Source organism: Scyliorhinus torazame, chromosome 9 (assembly GCF_047496885.1).
Source record: "Scyliorhinus torazame isolate Kashiwa2021f chromosome 9, sScyTor2.1, whole genome shotgun sequence".
NCBI classification, from domain to species: domain Eukaryota; kingdom Metazoa; phylum Chordata; class Chondrichthyes; order Carcharhiniformes; family Scyliorhinidae; genus Scyliorhinus; species Scyliorhinus torazame.
In genome coordinates, this window is record NC_092715.1 from 22,210,215 (window position 1) to 22,228,855 (window position 18,641).

The following is an 18,641-nucleotide window of genomic DNA, read 5'->3' on the forward strand; positions in this document are numbered from 1 at the left end:
CTCGACAACCTCGCACACGAGTCAGGACCGTCCAGCCCACGCATCAAGACTTCCAGTTAAGTGATGCAGATGACCAGGATGACTTCAGAGTTGCCGTCATTGATGTCAACAAGGTCAATGCCATCAATCCAGACGATGAGTGGTGTGCCACCCTGACGGTCAACCGATCGCGCGTCGCCTTCCGTCTGGACACCGGCGCATCCGCCAACCTGATTGCTTACTCTGCAGTCCAGGCCATGAAGGTCAAACCACTCATCACACCATCCCGGCTTAAGATGGTTGACTATAACGGGAACGTTATCCCGTCCGTAGGATCTTGCCAGCTACAGGTGACTCACAAGAGGTACACGGCCACACTCCCCTTCGAAGTTGTGGGCTCATCAAAGGACTCGTTACTGGGCGCACAAGCGTGTAAGGTCCTTCACCTGGTACAGCGCATCATGTCTCTCTCTCCAGATGAGATATCCGACTTCCCGGATGCTGAGTTCCACGCGAATCTCCATTCCCTCCTCGCTCACAACCAGGAGGTTTTTGAAGGCATGGGGACATTGCCACACACGTACAAGATTCGACTCAGACCGGACGCCATCCCTGTCGTTCACGCACCTCGCAGGGTTCCTGCGCCTCTCAAAGACCGCCTCAAGGCACAACTGCAGATTCTTCAGGACCAAGGGGTCCTATCCAAGGTCACGGAGCCCACGCCATGGGTCAGCTCCATGGTCTGTGTAAAGAAGCCCTCTGGCGAGCTCCGTATATGTATAGATCCAAAAGATCTGAACAACAACATCATGCGGGAACACTATCCCATCCCAAAACGAGAAGACCTCACCAGCGAGATGGCGCGAGCCAACATATTCACTAAATTGGATGCGTCCAAAGGATTCTGGCAGATCCAACTGGACCCGGCCAGCCGAAGACTATGCACATTCAACACCCCTTTTGGCAGATTCTGCTACAACCGGATGCCATTCGGCATCATTTCGGCATCTGAAGTATTCCACCGCATTATGGAGCAGATGATGGAAGGCATCGAAGGGGTACGTGTATATGTGGACGATATCATCATTTGGTCCACCACTCCGCAGGAACACATGCATCGTCTTCGACGTGTCTTCACCCGCATACGGCAAAATGGCCTGCGTCTCAACCGTGCGAAGTGTGCTTTCGGCCAGACGGAGCTGAAATTCCTCGGGGACCACATCTCAAGGTCCGGGGTCCGTCCCGATGCAGACAAGGTTAGCGCCATCACAGCCATGCCACGACCGGCTGACAAGAAGGCTGTCTTAAGATTCCTGGGCATGGTCAACTTCCTTGGGAAGTTCATTCCCAACCTGGCTTCTCATACAACAAACATGCGCCATCTCGTAAAAAAATCGACGGAATTCAACTGGCACCAGTCGCATCAGCAGGAATGGGAGGAGCTCAAGCACAAACTGGTCACGGCACCAGTGCTGGCCTTCTTTGACGCGACTCGCCCTACAAAGATCTCAACAGACGCCAGCCAATCTGGTATTGGAGCGGTACTCCTGCAAAAAGACAGCACGTCATCATGGGCCCCGGTTGCGTATGCCTCACGAGCCATGACCCCTACCGAACAGCGCTACGCGCAAATCGAAAAAGAATGCCTGGGCTTGTTAACTGGACTGGACAAGTTCCACGACTATGTGTATGGCCTGCCACGATTCACGGTCGAAACTGACCACCGCCCCCTGGTCAACATCATTAACAAAGACCTGAACGACATGACTCCTCGCCTCCAGCGCATCTTACTCAAACTCAGGAGGTACGATTTTGAACTGATCTACACTCCGGGGAAGGAACTCATAGTGGCGGACACTCTTTCCCGAGCAGTGAGCACACCACCAGATGCGGAGGGGTTCGTGCGTCAAATTGAGGCACACGTGACTCTGACAGCAGCAAATATGCCAGCTGATGATCCTTGTCTGGCCCACATACGCGCAGAGACGGCGACTGACCCTCTGCTGCAGCGAGTGATGCGCCACATGACGGAAGGGTGGCTAAAAGGGCAGTGCCCCCAGTTTTACAATGTGCGAGATGATCTCACCAATATAGACGGGGTCCTTATGAAATCGCATAGGATCGTCATTCCACACAGTGTGCGCCAGATGATTCTTCGTCAACTACACGAAGGCCACTTGGGTGTCGAAAAATGCAGACGAAGGGCCCGGGCGGCGGTATATTGGCCGGGTATTAATGAAGACATAGCCAACATGGTGCTCAACTGCACAACCTGTCAGAGGTTTCAGCCGGCGCAACCTCCGGAAACACTTCTACCACACGAGATGGTGACGTCCCCCTGGGCGAAGGTGGGTGTTGACCTATTTCACGCGCTCGGCAGAGATTACATTGTTATTATAGACTACTTCTCAAACTACCCGGAAGTCATGCCTCTCCATGATCTGACGTCGTCCGCAGTCATTGGGGCCTGCAAGGAAACGTTTGCTCGCCATGGCATTCCAAGGACTGTCATGTCAGACAATGGACCTTGTTTTGCCAGCCGTGAATGGTCGTCCTTTGCCGCAGCATATGGTTTCACTCATGTGACATCCAGCCCTCTGCATCCACAATCGAACGGGAAGGCTGAAAAGGGTGTCCACATCGCAAAGCGGCTCCTGTGCAAGGCGGCTGATGCCGGATCGGACTTTAACCTTGCCTTGCTGGCCTATCGATCGGCCCCGTTATCCACGGGCCTCTCGCCAGCGCAGCTACTAATGGGTCGCTCCCTCAGGACGACGGTACCTTCCGTCCTGGCACCGACAACAGACCATGAGGCGGTTCTTCGGGACATGCAACTGCAGCGTGATCGCCAGAAAGGTCGGTACGACACACGAGCGACGGACCTGCCCCCCCTGTCCTCCGGAGACAAAGTACGCGTCCATCAACCGTATGGTGGCTGGTCAGCACCGGCCGAAGTCCTCCGACAAGTGGCTCCCCGCTCGTTCCTGGTTCGCATGCCGGATGGTTCCGTGCGTCGCCGCAATCGGCGCGCCCTTCGCCGACTTCCACGTTCACAGCCACACAACACGCCAGATCCTCAACAGGCTTCCGAGGATGACTTTGTGGAGCTGCCGCACATCACGCCCTTTCCATCGCCACCCATGGCCATGCCTGCACAGCAGCCGGTGGTTCTTGATCCACCCTTAAGGCGGTCAACCCGAATTCGTCGCAAACCCATTAGAATGGACTTATAATACAGTTCATATGTTTAATAAGTTGGACAATTTTACATGATAACCTGTTGTTGTTTATCGTTCCAGATGTCGTCTGACTGGACAACTGTTCAAAATTTTTTTTCTTCTTCTCTCGTTCGCATTTCTGTTATGTTATGGTACAACTGGATTCATGTGACGCACTCGACATCGCCCCATGTACATAGTTCCGTCATAGACACATGCTGCACACGACACACACACACTCTTAGATGCACTCACGTCACGATCATATTTATTACCACGTAGGCACATATCTTTGTAAAAAGGGGGGATGTCATGATATTCAAACACACACATCATGATGGACACACTAACAGGCAAATCAGAGTACACAACACCACAACCAATCACAGACAAGAACACCAACCACATAAAAAGCACGAGCACGACACCTGGAGGTCAGTAGGTCTGGGGAGAAGGAAGCATGAAAGAGCTGTTGAAACACCACAAGCAGGGAGCCCCCCACGTGCAGAGTGCAAAGACCAAGTTGTAAATAGTGAGTTTAAATAAACAAGTGTTGTACCATATGCAACTGTGTTGGCTCATCTGTGTGTCAGAACACCCAACACCACAGGATGGTCTACATCTGAACCTGAGGGGCACAAATATCCTGGGGGGGAGATTTGTTAGTGCTCTTTGGGGGGGTTTAAACTAATGCAGCAGGGGCATGGGAACCTGGATTGTAGTTTTAGGGTAAGGGAGAATGAGAGTACAGAGGTCAGGAGCACAGATTTGACGTTGCAGGAGGGGGCCAATGTTCAGGTAGGTGGTTTGAAGTTTGTCTACTTCAATGCCAGGAGTATACAAAATAAGGTAGGGGAACTGGCAGCATGGGTTGGTACCTGGGACATCGATGTTGTGGCCATTTCGGAGACATGGATAGAGCAGGGACAGGAATGGATGTTGCAGGTTCCGGGGTTTAGGTGTTTTAGTAAGCTCAGAGAAGGAGGCAAAAGAGGGGGAGGTGTGGCGCTGCTAGTCAAGAGCAGTATTACGGTGGCGGAGAGGATGCTAGATGGGGACTCATCTTCCGAGGTAGTATGGGCTGAGGTTAGAAACATGAAAGGAGAGGTCACACTGTTGGGAGTCTTCTATAGGCCTCCAAATTGTTCTAGGGATGTAGAGGAAAGGATGGCGAGGATGATCCTGGATAAGAGCGAAAGTAACAGGGTAGTTATTATGGGAGACTTTAACTTTCCAAATATTGACTGGAAAAGATATAGTTCGAGTACATTAGATGGGTCGTTTTTTGTACAGTGTGTGCAGGAGGGTTTCCTGACACAATATGTTGACAGGCCAACAAGAGGCGAGGCCACGTTGGATTTGGTTTTGGGTAATGAACCAGGCCAGGTGTTGGATTTGGAGGTAGGAGAGCACTTTGGGGACAGTGACCACAATTCGGTGACGTTTACGTTAATGATGGAAAGGGATAAGTATACACCGCAGGGCAAGAGTTATAGCTGGGGGAAGGGCAATTATGATGCCATTAGACGTGACTTGGGGGGGATAAGGTGGAGAAGTAGGCTGCAAGTGTTGGGCACACTGGATAAGTGGAGCTTGTTCAAGGATCAGCTACTGCGTGTTCTTGATAAGTATGTACCGGTCAGACAGGGAGGAAGGCGTCGAGCGAGGGAACCGTGGTTTACCAAAGAAGTGGAATCTCTTGTTAAGAGGAAGAAGGAGGCCTATGTGAAGATGAGGTGTGAAGTTTCAGTTGGGGCGATGGATAGTTACAAGGTAGCGAGGAAGGATCTAAAGAGAGAGCTAAGACGAGCAAGGAGGGGACATGAGAAGTATTTGGCAGGTAGGATCAAGGAAAACCCAAAAGCTTTCTATAGGTTGTCAGGAATAAGCGAATGACTAGGGAAAGAGTAGGACCAGTCAAGGACAGGGATGGGAAGTTGTGTGTGGAGTCTGAAGAGATAGGCGAGATACTAAATGAATATTTTTCGTCAGTATTCACTCAGGAAAAAGATAATGTTGTGGAGGAGAATGCTGAGACCCAGGCTAATAGAATAGATGGCATTGAGGTATGTAGGGAAGAGGTGTTGGCAATTCTGGACAGGCTGAAAATAGATAAGTCCCCGGGTCCTGATGGGATTTATCCTAGGATTCTCTGGGAGGCCAGGGAAGAGATTGCTGGACCTTTGGCTTTGATTTTTATGTCATCATTGGCTACAGGAATAGTGCCAGAGGACTGGAGGATAGCAAATGTGGTCCCTTTGTTCAAAAAGGGGAGCAGAGACAACCCCGGCAACTATAGACCGGTGAGCCTCACGTCTGTAGTGGGTAAAGTCTTGGAGGGGATTATAAGAGACATGATTTATAATCATCTAGATAGGAATAATATGATCAGGGATAGTCAGCATGGCTTTGTGAAGGGTAGGTCATGCCTCACAAACCTTATTGAGTTCTTTGAGAAGGTGACTGAACAGGTAGACGAGGGTAGAGCAGTTGATGTGGTGTATGTGGATTTCAGCAAAGCGTTTGATAAGGTTCCCCACGGTAGGCTATTGCAGAAAATACAGAGGTTGGGGATTGAGGGTGATTTAGAGATGTGGATCAGAAATTGGCTAGCTGAAAGAAGACAGAGGGTGGTGGTTGATGGGAAATGTTCAGAATGGAGTTCAGAGTACCACAAGGATCTGTTCTGGGGCCGTTGCTGTTTGTCATTTTTATCAATGACCTAGAGGAAGGCGCAGAAGGGTGGGTGAGTAAATTTGCAGACGATACTAAAGTCGGTGGTGTTGTCGATAGTGTGGAAGGATGTAGCAGGTTACAGAGGGACATAGATAAGCTGCAGAGCTGGGCTGAGAGGTGGCAAATGGAGTTTAATGTAGAGAAGTGTGAGGTGATTCACTTTGGAAGGAATAACAGGAATGCGGAATATTTGGCTAATGGTAAAGTTCTTGGAAGTGTGGATGAGCAGAGGGATCTAGGTGTCCATGTACATAGATCCCTGAAAGTTGCCACCCAGGTTGATAGGGTTGTGAAGAAGGCCTATGGAGTGTTGGCCTTTATTGGTCGAGGGATTGAGTTCCGGAGTCAGGAGGTCATGTTGCAGCTGTACAGAACTCTGGTACGGCCGCATTTGGAGTATTGCGTACAGTTCTGGTCACCGCATTATAGGTAGGACGTAGAGGCTTTGGAGCGGGTGCAGAGGAGATTTACCAGGATGTTGCCTGGTATGGAGGGAAAATCTTATGAGGAAAGGCTGATGGACTTGAGGTTGTTTTCGTTGGAGAGAAGAAGATTAAGAGGAGACTTAATAGAGGCATACAAAATGATCAGGGGGTTGGATAGGGTGGACAGTGAGAGCCTTCTCCCGCGGATGGAAATGGCTGGCACGAGGGGACATAGCTTTAAACTGAGGGGTAATAGATATGGGACAGAGGTCAGAGGTAGGTTCTTTACGCAGAGTAGTGAGGCCGTGGAATGACCTACCTGCTACAGTAGTGAACTTGCCAACATTGAGGGCATTTAAAAGTTTATTGGATAAACATATGGATGATAATGGCATAGTGTAGGTTAGATGGCTTTTGTTTCGGTGCAACATCGTGGGCCGAAGGGCCTGTACTGCGCTGTATTGTTCTATGTTCTATGTTCTATGTAACGTTGGCTCTGCCCCAAACTTTAAAAAAAAAACGACAGGGAACCCATCTGGCCCCGGGGCCTTGCCCGTCTGCATTGCTCCCATGCCATCCATCAGCCCCCTCAGCCTAATCGGGGCCTCCAGGCCCTGAACCCGCACCTCCTCCACCTTGGAAAACACCAACCCATCCAAGAACCGCCTCATCTCCTCTTCCGCCATAAGGGGCTCCGACTCACAGAGCCTCCTATAAAAGGACTCAAATGCTCAATTCACTGCCACCAGGTCCAACACCACCTTACCCTCTCGTCCCTTACTTTATCAATCTCTCTTACCGCTGCCTGTTTCCTCATCTGATGGGCCAGCATCCTTCTCACCTCCTCCCCGTACTCATACAGAGTCCCTCTAGCCCTCCGCAACTGCCCCACCACCTTCCCCGTCGACACTAACCCAAACTCCATCTGGAGCCTCAGCCTCTCCTTCAGCAACACCTCCTGGGGCGCCACCGAATACCTCCACCCTCAAGAGCTCCTCCACCAGCTTTGCCCTTTCCACCCTCTCCCTGTGCGCCCGAATCAAAATAAACTCCCCCCACCTCCAGCATAGAAAGGATATTATTAAACTAGAAAGAGTGCAGAAAAGATTTACTCGGATGTTGCCGGGACTTGATGGTTTGAGTTATAAGGAGAGGCTGGATAGACTGGGACTTTTTTCCCTGGAGCGTAGGAGGCTTAGGGGTGATCTTATAGAGGTCTATAAAATAATGAGGGGCATAGATAAGGTAGATAGTCAACATCTTTTCCCAAAGGTAGGGGAGTCTAAAACTAGAGGGCATAGGTTTAAGGTGAGAGGGGAGAGATTCAGAAGGGCCCAGAGGGGCAATTTCTTCACTCAGAGGGTAGTGAGTGTCTGGAATGGGCTGCCAGAGGTAGTAGTAGAAGCGGGTACAATTGTGTCTTTCAAAAAGCATTTAGATGGTTACATGGGTAAGATGGGTATAGAGGGTTATGGGCCAAGTGCGGGCAACTGGGACTAGCTTAATGGTAAAAAACTGGGCGGCATGGACTGGTTGGGCCGAAGGGCCTGTTTCCATGCTGTAAACTTCTATGATTCTATGATTCTATGATTCTATGGTGGCTGTGACCTGCCCGTATCATTCACCTCCACATAACCTCGAATGGCAGGCCACACCCACTCACAAAGCCCCTCACCCGCTCACACACCCCATCACCCGCTCACACACACCCTCACCCGCTCACACACACCCTCACATACCCCGTCACCCGCCCCCTCACCCACTCACACACACCCTCATCCGCCAACAGCCCCACATCTAGCCTCCACTGCGGCCTCCTCCTGAACCACCTGCAAATCCACCCAATGCGGCGTGTGGTCAGGAACCACGATCGCCGAATACCCTTTGTCGGCACTCCCGCCAGCTGTGTCTTGTCTATCATGACGACGTCAATCTGGGAATAAACCCGGTGCACATGGGAGAAGTATGAAAACCCCTTCACCCTTAGCCTCTCAAACCTCCACAGGTTTCCCCCCTCCCCTCCCCAAATCGCTCCATGAACCCCCTCAACTCCCTAGCCACTGCCAATACCTTTGATGACTTCAGACTCGATCAGTCCAGACTTGGGTCCAGGACCGTATTAAAATCACCTCCCGTAATCAACCGGAGGATTTGTGTCCAAATCAGGAATCTTCCCCAACACCCGCCTCATAAAATCCACATCATCCCAATTCGGGGCATAAATGTTTATCAGGACCACCAACATTCCCTCCTGTTTCCCACTGACTACCACATATCTACCCCCCGGATCGGCCACAATGCTCCCCATCTCTAACGCCATCCTCTTATTGACCAACACCGCCACCCCCCTCATCTTCATATCCAGCCCCGAGTGCAACAGCAGCCCCACCCATCTCTTCGCAGCCTGGCCTGGTCCCCCAACTTCAGATGTGTCTCCTGTAAAAACACCACGTTCGCCTTCAAGCTCCTCGGATACATAAACATACGTGACCATTTAACCAGCCCATTCAGCCCTCTCACATTCCACGTGACCAGCCTGGTCAGGGGGCTACCCGCCCCCTCCACTGCCGATCAGCCATCCCACTTCTTGAACTGGTCCCCGGCCTGCATCACGCACCCCTCTGAGCCCACCCTCAGATGTCCACCGCCATTTCTCCCTTCCCAACTGCGCCACTCGAACTGCACCCATGTCAGCAAACCTCCCGCTCCTCCCACCCTCCACCTCCAAACAAAGAACCAACTCCACCCCCCCCCCACCCCCCCCCCCCCCCGCCCTCAACGGCTTCCTCCTGACGACCTCCCACTTCATTTCTGTTAACTAGCCCGCCCTGCTAGCGTGGAGGCCCCCAATGCCTGTCAAAGGCACACTCACCGTCACCGCTCCCCCATCAAATGCCACCTCAAACTACCCATCCCACACACTCTCCAACATTCAGCATCCTCACACTCCTCCCAGTCCATGGTCTCTCATAAAGTCCATCGCCTCCTCTGGTGAGTCAAAATAAAACACTTGCTTCTGGTGTTTCATCCACAAGCGGCAGAGTACAACACTCAATCTTCTTGACGAGGGCAGCCATTATCCCATTGAACCCGCCTCTCCTCTTCACCAACTCCGCACCCAGGTCTCGGTATACCCACAGCTCACTCCCTTCCCAGGTGCACCTCCAGGTCTACCTCGCCCATTTCAAAATCTTTTCTTTGTTCAAGAAACGGTGCAGCCGCAACTCCGTCGCCCTCAGCGGCTCCGCCACCTGCGGCCTCTTCCTCAGCACCCTGTGCGCCCAATCCACCTCAAGGGCCCGATCAAAGGCCCCCTCCCCATCTACTGCTCCAACATCCTCGCCACTTACTTGGTTACCTCCGCTCCCTCAATGCCCTCGGGCATCCCGACCATCCTCAGGCTCTGTCCCCTGGAGCGATTCCCCAGGTCCTCCAATTTCTCTCTCAGCCTCTTCTGGCTGTCCAAGGTCAACCCCAACTCCGTCTCCAATGAGGACATCCACTCCTCGTGCTCCCCCACCGCCTCCTCCACTTTCTGTATCACCAGGCCTTGAGCCTCCAATCTCTGCTCCACTTTCTCAATCGCAGCTCTGAGCGGCTCCACCACCTTGGCCAGGTCTTCCGAAGTCTCTTTCCTCTGCTGCTGGAAACTCCACCAGCTGCTCCGTCGACCACTGGGTGGGCAGCGCCACCCCCTTGCCGTCCACCATCTTAACCTGTGACACACCACGAAAACTGTCCTGCTCCAGCCGCTCTCTCTTTCTGGTGGCACTTCTCATCCTCTGATCCATCCACCGATCTCACCAGAGGAGTATTACCTTCCCTGGGCACTCACACACCTTTTGCACTCAAAAAGCCCCCCATATGGGTGGAGCAGGACCAACAAAATCCACCTTGAGTGGGAGCCACCAAATGTGTGACCACTCACTCCGTGGCCACCACTGGAAGTCACCGCCACCTTCTTATGGGCAACTAGGGATGGACAGTAAATGCTGGTCTAGTCGGCAAAGCCCACATCCTGTAAGTTAATTTTTAAAAATAGGGCAACTTAATAACAATTATTGGGCGGCACGGTGGTGCAGTGGTTAGCCCTGCTGCCTCACGGTCCTGCAGGCCTGGGTTCGATCCCGGCCCTGGGTCACTGTCTGTGTGGAATTTGCACAGAATTTACAGTGCAGAAGGAGGCCATTTGGTCCATCAAGTCTGCACCGGTCCTTGGAAAGAGCACCCTACCCAAGCCCAGCTATCCCTGTAACAGTAACCCAGTAACCCCACCTAACCTTTTGGACACTAAGGGGTAATTTAACATGGCCAATCCACCTAAACGGCACATCTTTGGACTGTGGGAAGAAACCGGAGCAAACTCCACACAGCCACCCAAGGCTGGACTTGAACCCGGGTCCCTGGCGATGTGAGGCAGCAGTGCTAACCACTGTGCCACTGTGTCGCCCACACATTCTGCCTGTGGGTGTGTGGCTGTCACCCCCACCCCCACAACCCAAAGATGTGCAGGGTAGGTGGATTGGCTACGCTAAATTGCCCTTTAATTGGAACAATTAAAAAAAATAACAATTATTTTTGGCAGACACACTCACCTCCGACAAGGATTTGCTGCAGTGGCATTTGAAGCAGTTTTTTGTGTGCCTAAACACAATTACTACATCTGGAAAGGAAAACCCAATTACTGATTTCATATTTGTGCCTGTCACTACTTCAGCACACCGCAGAATGCTACATAATCATCAAATTTACTTTTGAAGTGCATTCATTGTTATTATGTTGTCAAACCATGCAGAAGGTTTTACAACAGTAAACAAGATAAATGATGACTTGATCTGTTAGTTACGTTGATTGAAGGATACAAATATCTGGGGTATAGGGAGAACACCATTGCTCATCATCAAAATAGAATCATTGTTATTTTATGTTCACTTGAACAAATAGTTGGGTTCTCACTTCAGACAATGGCTGCAATTTAAGGGGAAAAACAGAGTCAGTTTTGGGTGCCTGCAGTGCCGAGAACGACACTGCTACCAAATGGGACTCTGTTTTTGTTTTGGCCTCGATGAGGAATGCCCCGCTGAGGCCGCACTTACCTCACTTCCTGCACTGGACAGCTCACCTCAGTTCAGCTCATCAGTGCAGGAAGAGATCGGGTCGTAATTTTTAAATGCCGTCCGATCTCTTGACCCCCCCCCCCCCCACCCCCCTCAGAATCCCGACCGCAGCCTCCATACCTCCCCAAGCCCCAACGTACTGAATAGGGGGTCTTCGGGTCCCCACTCACTCCACCTCATAAGGGCAGGGCACTCCTGGGCCCCATCCCTGGAACGGGCAACCTGGCATCCGACCACCTTGGCACTGCCAACCTCTCAGTGCCCCTGCCAACCTCAGTGCCCCTGCCAACCTCTCAGTGCCACACGGGCAGCCTGCTGTTAGCAGAATGTTAACAGCAATGTGCTGGTGCAGTATCACAGTCTATTCTTCCCATCTCTCCAGCTTATGCCAGGGAATCAGAGAATCCCAGTGTGGTTACAGCACAGAAGGAGGCCCATCATGCCTGTGCCAGTGCTCCAAATGAGCAATTCCTGGTCCCTTTCCCCTTTCCTCCTGTAAACAAACACATCCTTCCTTTTCAGATAACAATCTAATTCCTTTTTGAATGCTTCAATTAAACCTGCCTCCACTGCACTCTCAGGCGGTGCATTCCAGACCTTAACTGCACGCTGCGTGAAAGAAGCAAAAAATTACTCCTGGCTGTGAAAAGAAGAGCTTCTTCCTCAGTACATTCTCAAACAACTTTCTCTATTTCCCTCTTCCTGAAGGCATTGCTGAGCACACAATTCCATAGCTGTTGTGCAATTCCATTATTTGCCCAAGTGGCCATTACTCACAATTATGTCTTGATAGAGGAGATGACAGTCACATCTGTGCTCAGAATCTTGTTCCCGCCTCCGTGGTGAACTTAGGGGCAGGTGGAGACCTTACCACCTCCTTGTCTCCACCCCAATTACATTTATGGGGGAGGCAGGACGGTGCCTAGCCTTCCCATCCAACCGCCAATTGAAGCCCTTAAGAGGGAAATTAGTCGCCACGTAAGGGCCTCACCCTGCTGCCAGCGGCATTAACCAAATGGCAGAAAGGGGGTTCATCACACAGGGAGCTTAACAAGGAAACAATGGCATGTTTGCTGAAGGCTTCAGGGAGAGGCTGAGTGGGCCTTTGGTCAAAAGCATCTGAAGGACCCAATATTGGGAAGGCGGGTTTGGGACGCATAGCCACCACCTTGCTTTTGTTGCTGACCCCCTCCCCTGTGACCCCCATCTCTCATCCATGTCTCACCCACGTCTGGGTCACTCCTTGATCCAAGGCCTCGGTAGGTGTAGTACAGAAGAACTGCCAGCCTCTGAATGGCAAGTAGCTTTCGGTGGGCAGGGCTTAGCTCTCAGGGTCATACAATCAGGACATTTTCAACTTTGCTGCCTGAGGTGGGGTAACTCGGCAGGACAATTTAACAGCTTGTTACAGATCTCACCTGATTTTCATTCCATTAAAATCGACGGACAAAAATTATGCAGATGTACAATAATAATCTTTATTAGTGTCACAAGTAGGCTTACGTTAACACTACAATGAAGTTACTGTGAAAATCCCCTAGTCGCCACACTCAGGCACCTGTTTGGGTACACTGAGGGAGAATTCAGAATGCCCAATTTACCTAACAAGCACGTCTTTCGGGGCTTGTGGGAGGAAACCGGAGCACCCGGAGGAAACCCACACAAACAATGGGAGAATGTGAGACTCCGCACAGTGACCCAAGCTGGAAATCGAACCCGGGACCCTGGTGCTGTGAAGCAATAGTGCTAACCACTGTGCTACTGCCGCCGCCCTGTATAATGAGATGATGATCAAATTTAACAGCCTATCACCCATAGAGGGAAGTTAAACATTCATCACTTTATTTGGTTTTATTTGCGTGAAGAATATCCACAATAATTTTAGTTCAAAATGCCAAAACAGATTTGCCTGAAAAAAATTTCAATTGTATTTGTTTCTCTTCTGATTTCATCCATTGTTTGCTAACTAGAACTATCCAATTTTTATGAAGTTGCCTCATTAAACTTATTAATTTATATGATGCACTCGTATCTCACATGGAAATCATGTCATTGAACCTCAGCCAGCTGGTCATAATCTTTTGAATGAGATGTCAATAATAGAATTACGAGAACGCTTGGGACTGCTGAAGGAGGCACAGATTAAGGCAGAAGAGGATAAGAGAGACCGGATCCTGAATGAAAAGCAAGCAAAGGAACAGCTCCTTTTGGATAAATTGGAGCAGATCTCCCTTCACAGAGAAGCTTTGAGCAAGAAAGCAGTGCTCAGGCATAGGTACGTTATATCAGAACAATGCTCGTGCAGATACATGACCAAAGCAAGTTCTCTAGGTTATCATAAAAATAAAATGATAAATCATTTCTTTCCTCTCTACAGAAGTTACCCTCCAAAAGCAGGTTATATGCAAGAAATGCAGTCCTGTGGCGGATAATGCAAATACTATTATTTAATTTCTGAGTTTTCCCTTGTTTCATTCTTGCTTGTATTCTTTTAGCTCTCTCTCTTTTGGTTATGGTTATGATTTGATAACACTGGGGTATTCCAGTGTTTCCTTACTTTCTTTATTTTTATGAAATAAAAACAGAAAATGCCGGACATATTCAGTGAGTCAGGCAGCATCTGTGGAGTAAGAAACAGAGTTTAACCTTTCAGGTCAATGATCTGGCGAAAGTCATCAACCTTAAACCATTATTCATGTTCTCACTCCACAGGTGCAGGGAGGCAATGGCGTAATAGTATTGTCACTGGACCAATAAACCAGAAACCCAGGGTAATGCTCTGGGGACCCGCGTTCGAATCCCGCCACTGCAGAAGGAGAAATTTGAACTCAATAAAAATCTGGAATTAAAAGTCTAAAGATGACCATGGAATCATTGCTGATTGTTGTAAAAACCCATCTGGTTCACTAATGTCCTTTCGGGAAGGAAATCTGCCGTCCTTACCTGGTCTGGTCTACACGTGACTCCAGACCCACAGCAATGTGGTTGACTCTTAACTGCCCCCTCAAGGGCAATTAGGGATGGGCCATAAATGTTGGCTCAGCCTGCGACGTCCTGAACAAATCAAGAAATGTCTCACCTGCTGTCTATTTGAAGCGTTTTCTGGTTTTATTTCTAATTTCCAGCATTATTAGTAACAGTACTTTGAGTTTTGTGTAACTGCAAGAGGATAGTTCATTGTGTTTGGACTCACTCAGGTGGAAATCGGTTTCTGTCAACCTAAAGCTGTGAAAAACAATCAAAACTGATTTTTCCAACACAGGGAAGAGGAATTTAAAAAGCTTAGGTCATCCGACTTGGTGAAGAACAACCAGCAACTGGTTGAGCTCCAAAAGAAGCTGGAAGAAAAGAGAAAGGAGCATCATAAATTGAACAAAATACGAAAGACGAACACGCAAGGAAACATAGAACGAGGTCTGGGAAGCTCAGTTGCAAACAGGGTAAGATACCTTGAACAACTCTTTGCTGAATTGTCGGTACCATCCTTGTGGACTTTATTCAGAACTTAACGATGGCTGATTTAGGGTTCCCCGCCCCTTTATCGGGGAGCTCGTAATCGATGAGACTCACTGGGAGGTTGATTGCTCCAACCCATTAGATCTCATGTGAGTTATGACAATGGGCGAAATTCTCCGTTATCGGCGGAAAGTCCGCCGATCGGCGCAAAAAACGGCGCAAATCCGACTTGCGTCACGTCGGAAAAATGGGTCGATAGTCTCCGGCCCGAAATGGGCTAGCAGCGACGTAACGGGATCCGCGCTTGCGCAGTGGTTCACGCCATGCAGCGTCATACGCGCTGCACGGCGTGACGGCTCATAAGGCCGCGCTGCTCCCCCCCACCCGACCGGAACACCCGACCGCAACACCCGACTGGATGGCTGGCCGTCGCTCAGCCCCGAGGTTCGAGTCACGCGATGTGGAGGCGCTCCTGGACGCGGTGGAGCAGAGGAGGGACGCCCTGTATCCCGGGCACGGCCGCAGAGTTGCCCCACGCCACAGCCGGCGTCTGTGGAGGGAAGTGGCAGAGGCCGTCACCACTGTGGCCCTGACACCACGGACAGGCACCCAGTGCCACAAGAAGGTGAACGACCTCGTCAGAGCAGGCAGGGTGAGCCTCCCCCATATCCCCCCTCCCCCATATCCCCCCTCCCCATATCCCCCCTCGCCCATATCCCCCCCTCCCCCATATCCCCCCCTCCCCCATATCCCCCCTCACCCATATCCCCCATATCCCCCCTCCCCATATCCCCCCCTCCCCCATATCCCCCTCCCCCATATCCCCCCTCCCCCATATCCCCCCCTCCCCCATATCCCCCCGCCCCCATATCCCCCTCCCCCATATCCCCCCTCCCCCATATCCCCCATATCCCCAAGTGAATCCAGCCCTAACCTTAACCTCTGCAATGCACGCGCAACCGATGGCGTGCATTCATATACCTGCCTAACACTGTTGCGTTTTACCCCTGCCCCCCCCCCCCCACAGGAGAAGCGCGCACACAACAATAGGGAGCATTTGAGGACTGGAGGAGGGCCCGCTGATGAGAGGCCACTGACCGTACACGAGGAAAGGGCCCTGGAACTGGTTGGCGGACCGGAGGACCGGGAGGTTGCTGATGCAGAGGTCGGGGGCGTACTAGCGAGTGAGCCACCGACAGCCCGTCCCCATATCCCCCCCTCCCCTATATCCCCCTCCCCCGTATCACCTGATCACTGCCTGATGTCTAACCATGCATGCTTCATTGTGTATCGCAGGACCAAACGTCCAGGCACCCATCCCCGCAGATGCAGACCGCCCGCAGGATGCCCCTCGGAGACCACAGGAGACGGAGAGACCCGCACCCTCCAGCATGCGACGCCCGCAGGATGCCCCTCGGAGACCACAGGAGACGGAGAGACCCGCACCCTCCAGCATGCGACGCCCGCAGGATGCCCCTCGGAGACCACGGGAGACAGAGAGACCCGGACCCTCCAGCATGCAACGCCCGCAGGATGCCCCTCGGAGACCACGAGTGACGGAGAGACCCGGACCCTCCAGCATGCGACGCCCGCAGGATGCCCCTCGCACACCACGGGAGACGGAGAGACCTGGAGCAACAGGGAGACGACACCCCCGTCACGTGCGGGAGCGACCACCCAGCGACGAGGGGGGCAGCCACAGGCCCCCGTCACATCCGAGCCAGGACACCACTACCCAGGACACCACTACCCAGGACACCACTACCCAGGACACCACTACCCAGGACACCCCTACCCGGGACAGCACTACCCAGGAAGACGAAATACCGGACAGTGACTCAGAGTGGATGGGTGGAGACGAACCCCCACCCCAAAGTGCCATGGAGTCAGAGTGGGACGAAGAGCACGACACAGCGCCACTGCTGTCACCAACACCCTCCACCATCGCAGAAACACTCACCACGGTTGGGCACTTTAGTGATGAGGCGTCTGGTACACTCACTGGTGCGCACAACACAGCCGTCCCGGTACAGCAGGTGGAGGTAGGAGCAGCAGAGGGACCGGGCGGTCGGAGGGCAGCCCAGCCCAAGCGAACATCTGCCGCCCAGATGGATCCCGGGTTCCTGCAGTTACCACACCCACACATAGATCCGATGCAACCACCGACCCGGAGACGAGCGAATAGGGTGACGGGTGGCTTGCGGCGGCTGCGGTCGCAGGTGCAGGAGTCCACCCGCGTCCAGGAGCTGGGAGTGCTGCCGGTCATGCGTGCTACCCAGGCCGACACCGCACGGGTGGCGTCCGCGGTGGAGGCAATGGGTGCGACGGTATCAGACATGGGGAATGGTTTGCGAGGCCTGGGGCCTTCCGTGCAGGCGGCGTCTGTGGCCCAGGAAATGGCTGCCCTCTCACAGGAGGCCATGAGCCAGTGCCAGCGCCAGATGGCAGAGGCGCTCAACGCCATAGCCCAGTCTCAGCAGGCCATGGCCCAGTCTCTGCAGGCCATCGCTGAGGGCATCGGCACCAGTGGCCATGTGCGAGCCGGCGTCGCACTGTCACAAACAGGGTTTGCCAACACCCTGGGCTCCATGGCTGCAAACCTGCAGACCCCTGTCGATACCAGCACGGGCCTCCAGGACTGACAGCGCCAGATGTCGGGGGGGCGTCGGATGGCCAGTCCGTTCGCATCCCCCACCCATGTAGAGGCCTGGGGGCCATCGGGCACCCCGAGGGAGGAGGAGGTGGTGTGGTCCGTCCCGGCTCCCCCTGTAGGGGAGGTCCCGGTACACCGCGACACCTCGGACTCCCCCCCCCCCCCCTTCCGTCCCAGGTGCATCGGGTGGGCAACGGGCAGGACAGGCTGGCAGCTCGCCATCCCAGTCGCCCGGGCCGCAGCCTGGCCCATCTAGGCCAGGACGCCCCAGGAAACGGCCGCCAAAGGGATCCAGTGTCAGAGGGCAGGAATCACAGGAGTCCACCTCCAGTTCTGCTGTACCGTCTGGGGAACCACGTAGACGTAGTCAAAGGGCCCGTAAGGCCAAACAATTAGACACTGAGTAAGTTGGCACGGGTGCAGGGCACAGCTGAGTTTTAGGGGCTAGGGCACGTGCATGACCTCCTTTGGTTATTAAAGTCAATGTTACACCTACCGAAGCTGCCTTTGTGCTCTGTCCAAAGTGTGCGGGGGTGTCATGTACGTTGAGCGCAAGTGTGTGTGTGAGGGGTGGTCTTACCTCAGCCCCAGGTGAGTCTGCCCCCTTCCCCCTGGGCCGCCATCAACATCCCCCGGGCAGAGGACGGGACCGTGCGCTGCAGTGTCACAGCCGCATGCAGGGATGGTCCAGGTGGATGGTGGTACTGTGGCCCTGGGTCAGACATAGTCCAACGATGTAGAGCCAGGAGCTCATCGCAGGGCGGGTTGTCATCATCCTCCATGGCCTGCAATAGACACGCGTCCACCCGCAACTGTGTGAGCCCGGCCCGTTGTGCCGCAGGTGGATCAGCAATGGGGGGGGGTGGTGTGCATGCGGGTGGGGTTGGGGAGGGGGGTGAGGGTGCTGGGTGGGTGGATGGGTGGGGGGTGTGGGTGGTCGGCTGTTGCCATGGTGTGCGGTCTGTGGCCATACTACCCGATTCCCACGCCCATCTAGTCAGTGAAGCGGGCATCTATCAGTCTATCCCGTGCCCGCTGGGCCAGCCGGTAACGGTGG

General features: G+C 52.8%; 1 protein-coding gene across 2 annotated transcripts in view; it reads left to right on the plus strand.

Annotated features, from left to right (window-relative positions):
• cfap99 (cilia and flagella associated protein 99) overlaps positions 1-18,641 on the plus strand; it is a 366,971-nt gene that overhangs the window by 333,460 nt on the left and 14,870 nt on the right. For both annotated transcript variants that reach the window (XM_072515683.1, XM_072515684.1), the window contains 2 exons: positions 13,539-13,750; positions 14,738-14,915. In XM_072515683.1, the coding sequence (XP_072371784.1) occupies positions 13,539-13,750; positions 14,738-14,915 (390 nt within the window). The remainder of the gene's footprint in view (positions 1-13,538; positions 13,751-14,737; positions 14,916-18,641) is intronic.